Below are 12,629 nucleotides of genomic sequence, written 5' to 3' on the forward strand. Positions count from 1 at the left end.
GGAGGGGCTATAGGTCATGATGAGTGGGAGGGGCTATAGGTCATGATGAGTGGGAGGATTTCTGGTCATGATGAGTGGGAGGGGCTATAGGTCATGATGAGTGGGAGGGCTAGGTCATGATGAGTGGGAGGGATTTCTGGTCATGATGAGTGGGAGGGATTTAGGTAATTTTTTTACAAAGAAAATTTAATTGTTTTTTGGATGAAAGAGAAAAATATAAGAGAGAGAGAGAGAGAGAGAGAGAGAGAGAGAGATAAAGAACTCACTTGGAAAGGATGACACTGGATGTTACTGAATTCAGAGGATCTGAGGTGTTGATCAGCTGGTAACTGTTGGTGAAGAACCATCCTGTCACCTGCACCATCTGCCCGACCACGTCCCATACTGGCATCACTCCCCTCACACTCGGACCAAAACTAGCCACGTACTGTAAACCACCAAAGTCTCGTGGAAAAAGTCTCGTGGAAAAAGTCTCGTAATGTTTATATGTTTGATAGAGATTCGGCAAAAATATCAATAAGTTAAAGTTTCATGCAAAAATATCCCAATCAAAATTGTTGTATAATGATAATAGATATAAAAGTACAGTTTAACAAAATAGAACCGTGTAAATAAAGTTTCACATAAGACCTCAGTATATGAAAAGCTTCAAATAAAAACACCGTCGCTGTATGATAAAAGTTTCATTAGTTTATTTATATATGACAGGTATTTCGCCTAAATGACACTATATTCAACATCCAGTCTGTCTGTCTGTCTGTCTGTCTGTCTGTAACTCGCCTTTACTTTGTATCCCTCCACCTCGTCTCCATCAACAAACGCCTTGATTGTATACACCTCTGGAGCCTTCATGTTGGTTCGTGGTCTGTGGTGACGAGAGTTGTGGCAGATGTAATACAAGTACAGTGATAATAATACCAATAATAATAATAATATACACCCATCTACACCCACCCCTACCCACCTACCCACACCCACTTGTCATTTGGCTATTGTGGTGTCCCCCCATTGGTGAGTACATGGGTCTTATCGAAGAGTCAATACACATTCAGACACAGCCAAGGTTCGTGACCTTTCCAAGTGAGGTCCTACGTTATAATCTCTGAACAGTTCCTGGTCCATTTGCTGCTGTTCGACACCACAACTGCAGCAGGGTTAAGACCAGCCCCTACCAACCATTGAATAGACTATCACACACACTAATTAACTTGTACGTTCACCCCACGTTTTCTCCACTTTTTTTTTTTGTACCGAAACTTTTTGTTAAATTCATTCCCTGTGTAATTTATTTATGGTATTTAGTAGAATTGTGTGTATTTTCAGTCTTATGGTAATTGTCTCTTAGTAATCCCTCCACACACTCTCTCTCTCTCTCTCTCTCTCTCTCTCTCTCTCTCACACACACTCACACACACTTCACTGACCTTGTATTGCAGACAATCCTGGACGTACTGGTGAGATGGGTAATAACGTCACAAGGAATGGTGTCAACCTCGTTCACCAAGACGACTTTATTGCCAAGTGTTGGGTCAAACTGGTTAAACTGGTCCTTACTGAAGCCTGTTACGGGAGAGTTAACCCCTTGAGTATGATAATTTAACCTGTTAAATACGATGTGTTTAGTCCATTGAGTCCGTCATTTAACCTCTTGATCACGAGACTTAAAAACTTACTAAGTGTTAAGTCCTCGTATTAAATAAGTCCACGTACTCTAAATGTTAAGTCATCGTGTACAAGGAGTTAACACCGTGTAATGTAACGAAACAATGGTATAATTAACATATAACCCAACATATTACCCTATCATCATCATCATAATATAGCATAACCGTATCATAATATAGTTAACATTCATCAAAATAATAATATAACACTATACGTAAACTAATGTGTTTTATATCGATCTTGTATATGAAAACGTTAAAATAATTTTTTTTGTATTATTTAACGCAATAATTTAACTTGTTCAGGAGTCAAATGAGTGTCTCGTGAACTTGGGGTAATTTGGCGCCTAATGTGTCAAGGTTCCAGGAATAATAAGCATCGAGCAGAGAATCGTAGAGGAGTCGAATGCGATTTAAAGCCATTGAAACATAAGTGAAATAGGTTTCGGTGAGACAGAGTGAATTTATCAATGATGCTATAACACCGCATTAATTATTATTATCATTATTATTATTATTATTTCATATATACGTTCCAGCGATACTTAGCAAATGGGTTAAAGGGTAAACAAATATTTAAGAGTTTACGCTTGAAGTAACATCCAAAAAAATATCCAAAAATTGCCACAACGCCAAAATGTTAAAACTAAGGTTTTTCACAATAAAAAAATACTCGTAATTTAAAATAAATTGATCAATAAACTGTTCCTAGAATGACTGGAAGAATGAATAATGGCGGACGATGATTAAACCTTGAAGCAGGAAAAGCTCATAATCCTCATATTAAAACTTACATTGAACACTCTACCCCACGTAAACATTACCTGAAGTCACAAACGATATATGTCTGACACTTCACACCTCACAACTGTACGATTATTATGGTGAAGTAGCCATGAGCAGCACCCCGGACTACACAGCCTCGCAGCCTGTCACTACTGAGTCGTATAGGGAAGAACAGCCACGGAACAAACCTATACTGTCAAGCCACCAACCTGAGACTCATGAACCTGTGAATCCGAGACACCACACATTGTTAAGGCCATAGATGGTGCACTGGGTCGTGTGATGTCTCGGATTCACAGATTCATGCGTCTCAGGGTTCGTGGATAGGCTGAGAGTCAGTTTTTCCGAGACTCCACATACTCAGACGTGAAACTATTAGGGTATAATACTCAACACACACATTACACAATACATATAATATATTACACAATAATCGCAACACCTAAAATAAAAAATGAAACACAAAGTAGAACTCCGGTCCAAACCTAAATAAATAAATCTTACATAACACTTAGTAACTTGTCTTAAGAGAATGTGGGACTTGAGGATATTACCAAGCTAGAGATGAGGGTGAGTGAGTACTGCTTGAGTGTAAGGTTATTAGTAAGTGATGTTTGAGGGTGAGGTTATGACAGGAGGTTAAGCTGTAACTTGAGTAAGGTAGAGGTGAGGCGGCAGCTTGTGGTCTACTTGTTGTCATAGTGTGAGGTCAGGAAGGCACACCGGGAGGAGAGTAAATACACTAACTAAATACGTGTTTTATTTTGTTGAGTAAATATCTATATTAAACATGAAATAAATCTGAATAAGTATTAGTAAATACCGAAATCAGTTCTGCATATATAGAAACAAATAAGGTAATTACCCTTTAAATCTATATTAAGAGGACGCCATCTATTGGGCTAAATTAAAAACTGAGAAAGAAACGCAACACCAGTCAACACGGGTATAACAGTCATACAAAAACCCAGAAATAACGTACAGTACAGTAATAGTTTTCAGTGCTGTCTCTATTCTTAAACATGGATACATTTACTTCAAAATCATAAAATGAAAATAGATGGACTTCTGAACATGGAAAAGTATGAAGGGTGACGACCTGTTTATTTTATGAAGTTCCTGAATACATTCATTAATATTCCCTGTACTCATCAATAAAATATCTTTACTTCATCGTTGCATAGTGTTGTTACATGTTCCTCCATGTATTATGTTCACTATAGTTACTTGATCACTACTCGTTATTAATGTTATTGAATTTCTGGAGGTAATAATGCCCTCACATCGTGTGAACCATCTTACAGGACACGATACATCCCTTACATATGATCACACTAAAGGCGGCGGCACACTGGGCACTTTTCCTCCCAACATGTTGGGCAAACACGGACCGGTCAGCAAAACAAAGAGACGTTTGCTTCACTCTGGAATGTTTTGTTAGGTTAAGTTTGGTTCTGGTCCTAAACTCGATTTACCAACGGAAGTTCAGGATATTAATCAGAAGACATGTCACTCACTCACTCACGTAGTGATACCTGACACTTAGCGAGTATGAGCATTTACCCATGCAGTCTGCGACGAGACTTTGTGGAAAATACATAAGAAGGATTCCTGTGGTGGTTCATGTTCACACTCAACAAGGCTTAATACACAGAGTCTCAGCAGGTAACAACGAAGGGATAATGTTCACCTGTACAATACCTCACACGCATATGTCTGAAATCTCATAATGTGTTAGTTGATAATAACAAAATATCTTGGTAATCTTCTCTTATGTCTTTAGGAAGGCAGGAGAGGAGGCGGTCGTACATCAGCCGTGTGAGGATGTGGCTTCACCGATCAATCAAGGCAGTCAACATCGACCTCGAGGGAAATCATACAAGAGCGGACATCACCCTGATACTTCATGCGTGTGAGACAGTCAACCGAAGCCATTACGGACACAGATGACGTATTTATGCTACCATGCTATAAATAATGTACAAATGGTCACCAATACAGTCAACAGAAGGACGTTGCCTGGTGTCTGCTGCAGCCACGACATAATGTGGTGAACGGCTGTGATGCAACCCCTTGGAGCCTTCCTTGTCCATCTTTAACTTGGTGTATCAACATTTATGATCATTTAGGTGCAGTATATTTATTTTTTTATACTATTAGTGTAATGTTCGCAAAGCCTGTAGTGTGGACAGACAGGCCTTTAGTCTTTTGTTTTCATAAAAGTTTTTGTTGACAGATGGCGCTCAGTGAATAAACATTTGAATAACAAAGGTCAATTCTAATCCTACTATCTGTTTAGTATCATGATTGTTTTTTTTTTATTTCAGGTGTAATATTTAGTTATGTTAAAGCGGACATCCTGCGTAAAGTTTTCTATCAAGTAAAGAGTATTCCTGCCCAGTGATGACGTCATCTTTACAGTTTGAGTTATCAGTAAAGGCTATCCAGGGTATTCGAGTTATTGATGATGTTTGATAACTTGTTCCACTCGTCCACTACTCTATTTCCAAACTAATTTTTCCGATCTCGCGCCTAAATCTAAATTTGTCGAATTTAAAAACAGTGCTAAGAATTCGTTCCTGGTTGGATAATTTAAGAACCTTTGTTATGTCACCTTTGTTTAGCCCTGAATTCCATTTATACACTTCTATCATATCGCCCCTCACTCTACGTCTTTCGAGAGAGTGCAAATTCAGATGCATTAACCTGTCTCTGTACTCAAGGTTCCTAATGCCCGGGAGTAGTCTTGTCATTCTCCTCTGTGTGCTTTCTAGGGATTCGATATCTATTCTGTAGTACGGTGACCAGAACTGAACTATAGAATCCAAGCGAGGTCTCACAAGCGCTTGTCTTGTAACTAACACTCCTTTGTATGAACCCAACTACTTTGTAAGCCTTGTTTCGAGCAAATACACATTGTTGTCTTGGTTTAAGATTCCTACTTATCATTACTCCTAAATCTTTCTCACATTCGGATTTCTCTATAACATCGTTGTTAATCTGATATCTGGTTTCTCTGTTTACATCTCTGAGACTAAGTACTTTACATTTACCACATTAAATGTGATCTGCCATTTTTCAGACAATGCGATTTTTTTTTATCTTCCTGTAGTTTTGCGGAGTCTTTGTCATATTTAATTACTCGCCCTATTTTAGTGTCGTCAGCAAATTTACTTACATTGTTGTCTACGTCTATATGTATGTCGTTTATGTATATAATAAATAATAATGGTCCAAGTACTGAGCCTTGGGGTACTCCACTAGTGACGTCACCCCAATCGGATTTAGTGCTTACTCGCTGTTTCCTGTCCTGTAACCACGCCCTGATTCACTTTAGAGTATCTCCTCCATTTCCATGACCCACCACTTTACGCATAAGTCTTTCGTGGGGACTCTTTCGAATACTTCGCTAAAGTCGAGATAAAACACATCATAATTGTACCCGTTGTCCACTGATTCAAAAACAGTTGAAACGAATGTTAATAGATTTGTCAGACATGAACGCCCACTTGTGAAACCATGCTGGAATCATTGATCAATTTGTGCTTCTCGGGTTATTAATGACTTGTTAAAGAGGTTTGCTGAGGGCATACTAAGCTCTTCCTTACATTACTTTAATACTCTGGCAAATATCTCGTCGGTACCTGGAGACTTGCTAGGCTTTAGTTTGTCTGTTTGTTTACTAACATCGTTACTAGTCACTACTATCTCGCTTAATCTATTTTCTTCACTATCTCTGTATATAGTCGGTGCCTCGGGTATCATTTTTAAATTTTCGGTGGTGAAAACTGTTAAAATATATCTGTTCAGATTATTGCTCATTTCTCCGTCGTTATCAGTTAGCTCGCTGACTGTATTGGTCCAATCTTGTCTCGTGTTTTAGTTTGGTATATTTGGAAAAATCCCTTGGGGTTTGACTTCGCCTCCCTTGCTACCTTCAGTTCATTATTCTTCTTTGTTTTTCTTATCTCGGTCTTAACCCTACCGGCCAATACTTTATAATAATCTCGGAGGTAAACTTCACCACGATTTATTCTCCTACCTATAGCCTTCCTTTGTCCTTATGTTGCCTCACGAGGTGTGGTGCAGGACGCCCGGTAATAAACACAACACAAGCCGCAGAAAAATGATGACTGAACTTGTTTACAAATATGCATGAGACCAATCAGTGGTCGCCCCCAACAGTAATGTTATAATAATGACCGCCCTTCATGTATGAATCTCTTTAAGGTGTAGAAGCTGTCGTTAACGCAACAACCACACTCTAAGTTAACGATATGCATGACCCAGTGTCAAGGAATAATCAGAGAAGACCGGACAACTCGCCAACTCGCTTGAGAGATGAGCAAGCTAACCACAAGTCGAGTACATATAAAACACACCAATCAGTTGATCTGAGATATAATGGACAGAAGAATCAGTTAGGACACAGAGTTTCAGTAAAGTCAGTAGAATACATTGACGAGTAGGTTAACTAGTGGTGAAAATGGTAAATAAGAAAGAAAATGGTAACAATCATCTTACCGTAGCCGTCTATGTAGAGCAGAGTGCCGCCTGCCATACTCACAGACACTGGCCACGATTTGGTGTAAATATACGCGCACCTGCCAAAACCTGTAACAGAGCAGCTGTTAGAGTCTCAAGGGTAATGGTGGTTGGTAATGGTGGTTTGATGATGGTGGTTGATGATGGTGGTTGATAGTAGTGGATGATGATAGTGGTTCATCATGGTGGTGATTAATGGTGGTAGGTAATAGTAGTTTAATAAAGTGTTCGACAATAATGGCACTACTATAATTGCATTTCTAGGTTGGTGTTATACTGAAGGTACTGCTAGAGAGGTACTTTCAGGTAGGTACTGCTAGAGAGGTACTGTCAGGTAGGTACTGCTAGAGAGGTACTTTCAGGTAGGTACTGCTAGAGAGGTACTGTCAGTTAGGTACTGCTAGAGAGGTACTTTCAGGTAGGTACTGCTAGAGGGGTACTGTCAGGTAGGCACTGCTAGAGAGGTACTGTCAGGTAGGTTCTGCGAGAGAGGTACTGTCAGGTAGGTAATGCGAGAGAGGTACTGTCAGGTAGGTACTGCGAGAGAGGTACTGTCAGGTAGGTACAGCTAGAGAGGTACTGTCAGGTAGGCACTGCTAGGTACTACAGTAACTACAAGGGCCAGTGGTACTCACCCACTGTTAAAGCCGCCACTAGGGCAGCCAGCGGTATCGCCCTCATACCGGTACACCTGTAGCATGGAATAATGTGGTACACCTCAACAGTAAAATACAGCTCATACAATAAATAATAATATATAAAAATAGAGAAAAATATAGTTGCTTTAGTTTTGATGTAGAAACTCAATTGATATTACAGATTACAGGCTATGCAATACAGTAGATTTCAGCACATGACAATTGAATACACCATATTTCAGTACAGTAAAGTGCAGTTAAAGACATGTTACAGAAGACAGTACAGTAGAATTTATTTTCAGTACAATACAACACACTATTAAGCGAGACGTCTCACTCGCTTATATTTACTCACTGTCTAAACTGGTCCTGTACCCAAGGGTCTAAACTAGTCACGTTCACTCATCATCTCAACTGGTTATGTTCAAATGTAAATACCAGGAAGGAGCCGCCTCACCAACAAGTAATAAGAGCTCACCTGTGTCGCCTTTATTATCAGGAACAGCAGGTATACAGGTGTGCTGAAGGTAATGAGATTCAACACACCTGTCTGGAAGCACAATAGAACGCACGTGACGGCGCACCAAGAAATTTGTTCCACCAGATAATGATTTTCACACCCAGCTGTTGTGAGGAAGACGTGGTGATGTCTGTCTGTTGATCTTTCTGTCCGTATGTCTGTTTGTCTGTTGATCTTTCTGTCCTTATGTCTGTCAGTCACGTTCTGTCTAATGTATATCCACTAGAGCAGCTGTCATAGGTGAAGTTATTATATCGGTGTTGCCAGATGAGAAATCCTTCCCTTCTTTCACCCAACACTGCCACCATTCCTTCCTTCCTTCCTTCACCCAACACTGCCACCATTCCTTCCTTCCTTCCTTCACCCATCACTGCCACCATTCATTCCTTCCCTCCTTCACCCTTCACCATCGACAACAATAAGGTTACAGAACGCTAAAATCAAATTCAACATTGTCCTGGATCATCACATAACGCATTGACCAACTCATGACAATCTCACCCATTCCGTCTTTTGGTATACCACAACATGCAACAAGGAGGTACTCAGTGGTTACCCCGTTTCTTTGGTTGGTTGGTTGGTTGGTTGGTTGACCGGGTTATGTTTCAAGATTTTTTTTTTTACTGAGATAATATGGCACATATCCACTAACAACGTATAGTACATACTGGCCTGATAGAGGAGCCTCTCCTCCTAACTTCAAAGTGAAGAGACAATTCCACCCTATGTACCTCCCCCTAGTGTGTATGTGTGTGTGTGTAAATCAATCACCACTACTAAGTCAGTTCTGTAGTTATTTACAAATAAGTCACTGTACAAAGTGTTGTGTCGTATAGTGTATAGTGTACAACACATAATACTAGTGTAGAGTACAAGATACAGTGTACAGGTAGAGCGAGAAGTGAATGAATGAGAGGGAGCCACGGGTGTCTAGTTCGCCTGCCTGCCTCAAACACAGGTGTCATGGTCACACCTACTCAGTACAACACTACACTACACCAGTTTAACCCAACACATGTGTCATAGAGTGTCACACACCTACACAACACAACGCCTATCTAACTCTCATCTCTTTACCTGCTGTGAGAATATATTTCATTATGTCTATTTCACCCTGAGCTAGGTGCGAATATGACCAGATATAAATAATAGCTAAATAAATTTATATATGTACATCAGCTATTAATTTGAAGCTTAGAATATGTAATTGAACAATTATTTATATTATTATAAGAATTATTTGAGTTAAATATCGAATGTACAGTACAGTGAGCCACAAAAGTCTTGTAACCTTCCCGCGTCTTACTAAACCGAAGCTGCGTCATTATACCGCCATCTGTGGTTCAGCTAACAAACTACATCACGTTGGCTGAGTTCTTTAACTTTCCTCTCTGTGTCTGTTGCTGAGCTTATGATATACTCAGAGAGTCAGTGTGTGTTGTTGACCAGTGTTAAGCCTTCACAAAACTGTCAAGGCAAACTTTTTTGGAGTGAGTGTTGTGAATTCTTGGAACAACTTGTGAGTATTGTGACGGCACCGAGGTGTGAGCTCATTCATGACCAAACTTGACTAACACTGGCGCAGGTACAGATACATTTTGGAGACAGTATATGCCCAGTAGTGTATTTGCCAACAGTGCGGAACAGAGACGTGACCGACCGCCCAAGAGGCTTCAACAGACCGATCAGTGGCGAAGAGGATAAAGTAAAGTAAAGTAAGCCTGAACAAACCCTGCCTGGTGTTGCCCCGATCTACGCTCTGGCAGTCCACTTTGGTGTGGTAAGTAAATTCATCTTTGTTTTTAGTTTAATTGTAATATAAATAAATTTCATAAAAGTTCGTAAGGTGGAAGAAATGGCAAAGTGTAAGGGGTGAGGAGGAGATACCAGGTGAAGGGCGTACTGTTTATAATTCATATATAACAAAAGCTTTTATTCTACTTCATGACAATCTTCCACTATGGAGTTGTACCGAGCTTTGTGTTGCTTATGACGTCATTTACTTTCATATTTGTGTTGCTAACCTTAGACAATATTACGGCCTTTATAGTTGATAATCTTATAGCCGGGACATGTTACCGGATGTTTGTACTTGACTGTAGATTATGTTACTCTTCAGAATTATAACACATGCAAGAACATTACCAATTTACAGTCAGTTCCTGCTAAGTGCGTCTCCTTCTCTTCCTTTTGTTCCTCTTCCTCCTCTTCTTTGCTCTCCTCCTTCTACCGTCTCCCTCTTCTCCTCTTTATCCTCCCTTTTCCCCCCACTTCCTCCTCCTTCTCATCCACCTCTTTCTTATTCTTCCTCCTACCCCTGCTAATGACGGCGGCTACACTAATAATCACCAGTCGCTTTTTCATTTCCCTTCCCCGCTTGGCGCTCTCTCTCCCTCTCCGATATTCCCACACTCCCCACCTCACACTCCTTAACTTCGCCTCATCACTCTCCCTCCCCCACACTCCCTCCCTCCCCTTAACCTCCCCATACCTCAGATACCGTGGCTCCCCAGATAAAATATTACGGGTCATTTTTCCTCGAGCGCTGCCCATCACAGCCACCACCCGCCTGGCTTCATTCACTCAGGAATTTTTTGATAATGTCTCTCCGCCTTGACTGTTCCCACGCCAAGCCAGGATCACTAACCTAGGTGAGTGGTGCCTGAGGAAAACACTTAGCCTGGGGATTAGGTTAGGTTAGGATAGCGTGGTGGTTATATATCTATGACCATTTAAAGTGTACTATATCCAGTTATCGCTCAGGAACTAACTTGTCCAACAACAACAATACTCGACCATAAGATATTTTTCCCCGCCACCATATGGATATTTACCTCGATTTACCACACCATGTTTAACTCAAGTGTGTTTAACTTAAAATTAGAGGTTGCGAGTCCCTTTAGTTTTTGAGAGGGAGAGCAGAGAATGCACTCAAAATTCCCTAGCTGGAGACTAATGTTGAGGTGTGTGTGTGTGTGTGTGTGTGTGTGGAAACAATATCAAAAATGTATAAAATTAATTCAGAAAATGATAATTATTACAAGTACTTTATTTCCATCTTTATTGTTACTGTTATTCTTTTATTTCTTTATCGATATATTTTCATTTATTCTTTATTATTTATCCTGTAGTTCCTTCTTTTGTTATCTTATCTCTCTTCTTCCCTCTTACACGTTTTTCACCGTATCTCTTGCCTCCCTCTCACCTCCCTCACTCTCACCCCCTCACTCTCGCCTCCCTCTCACCTCCCTCACTCTCACCCCCTCCCTCTCACCTCCCTCTCACCTCCCTCATTCTCACCTCTCACTCTTACTTTGAGAGTGGAGGCCAAAAGAAGCACTGGAGATGTCCGAGGAGGATTAGAGACTCTTAAGAAGGATTAGGACAGGTTAAGAAGGATTAGGGAGCGTTGTGGAAGGTTAAAGGGGATTAAGGAGCGTTTGGGAGAATATAGAGGGAGATTATGGTGGCTTAGTGATTATTGGGGTAGATTAAGGAGGATTAATGAGGATTAAGGAGATATTATAAAGGATTAGTGAGGATTAGGAAGGATTTTTAGATTAGGGAGGGTTAAGGAGGATCAGGGAGGACTAGGGAGGACCAGTGAGGGTCAGGGAGGACTAGTAAGGGTCAGGGAGGATAAGGGAGGATAAGGGAGGACTAGTAAGGGTCAGGGAGGATAAGGGAGGACTAGTAAGGATCAGGGAGGATCAAGGAGGACTAGTAAGGGTCAAGGAGGATAAGGGAGGACTAGTAAGGGTCAGGGATGATCAGGGAGGACTAGTAAGGGTTAGGGAGGATAAGGGAGGACCGGAGAATGTCAGCGTAAAATTAAGATATATTTTGTTTCAATCACAGACTGAGTTTGAGGAGCGCCTCTTACCCTCTGCTTGTATACGTCGTCCACTGATGATGCCTTAAATATTTGACGAGTAGGAAGGGTAATTTCAGGTTATCCATCATGCATTTAGTCGTCCTTGAACTAAAAATGGTAATTAGCGTATCCTGCCAAACGGCCAGACCGGAAGTCACTTATTTATTAGGTAACTGTTGGATAGCTGTTCTTTTAACGACCATATCCAGTTTAACTTGTTTGTCTCTCCCAGTTGTCAATAATTTTCATCCACTTTTTAATACGTCTGTGTCGACATTCAGTGGCAGTCATAAGGCGTCGCTCACGTTACCTAGCGCTTCATCCCTGTATTAACATCGCAGTAGATATTTCATGGGTTATGGTGCTAATTTAAAACGTGTGGCAATTGTAACTGTCCTGTAAAATTACCAGTTTTTATGAAAAGACGACATGTACCGGTTTATGTTGTGGCAGGATAACGAAATGGCAAGCAATTTTTTTTCTAAATATTTGACTAACTCATAACTTGTCTAGCTTAGGTTTGGTCAATTAGATCAAGTTGTACTTTATGTGATGAATATTGAAAAATTTAAACAGTCAATGAATAATAAAATGTGACGTAA

General features: G+C 40.4%; 1 protein-coding gene across 1 annotated transcript in view; it reads right to left on the reverse strand.

Moving 5' to 3' along the window:
* Nucleotides 1–7,736, reverse strand: part of LOC121873710 (fibrocystin-L-like) — an 88,312-nt gene extending 80,576 nt beyond the window's left edge. Inside the window, exons 1-5 of the mRNA XM_042377412.1 lie at nucleotides 7,631–7,736; nucleotides 6,975–7,064; nucleotides 1,425–1,560; nucleotides 781–865; nucleotides 267–427 (exon numbers count right to left, since the gene is read on the reverse strand). Of these exons, the coding sequence (XP_042233346.1) occupies nucleotides 267–427; nucleotides 781–865; nucleotides 1,425–1,560; nucleotides 6,975–7,064; nucleotides 7,631–7,676 (518 nt within the window). The 5' untranslated portion in view covers nucleotides 7,677–7,736. The remainder of the gene's footprint in view (nucleotides 1–266; nucleotides 428–780; nucleotides 866–1,424; nucleotides 1,561–6,974; nucleotides 7,065–7,630) is intronic.
* Nucleotides 7,737–12,629: the final 4,893 nt, after the last annotated feature.

Source organism: Homarus americanus, unplaced genomic scaffold (genome assembly GCF_018991925.1).
Source record: "Homarus americanus isolate GMGI-L3 unplaced genomic scaffold, GMGI_Hamer_2.0 scaffold43895, whole genome shotgun sequence".
Taxonomy (NCBI): Eukaryota; Metazoa; Arthropoda; class Malacostraca; order Decapoda; family Nephropidae; genus Homarus; species Homarus americanus.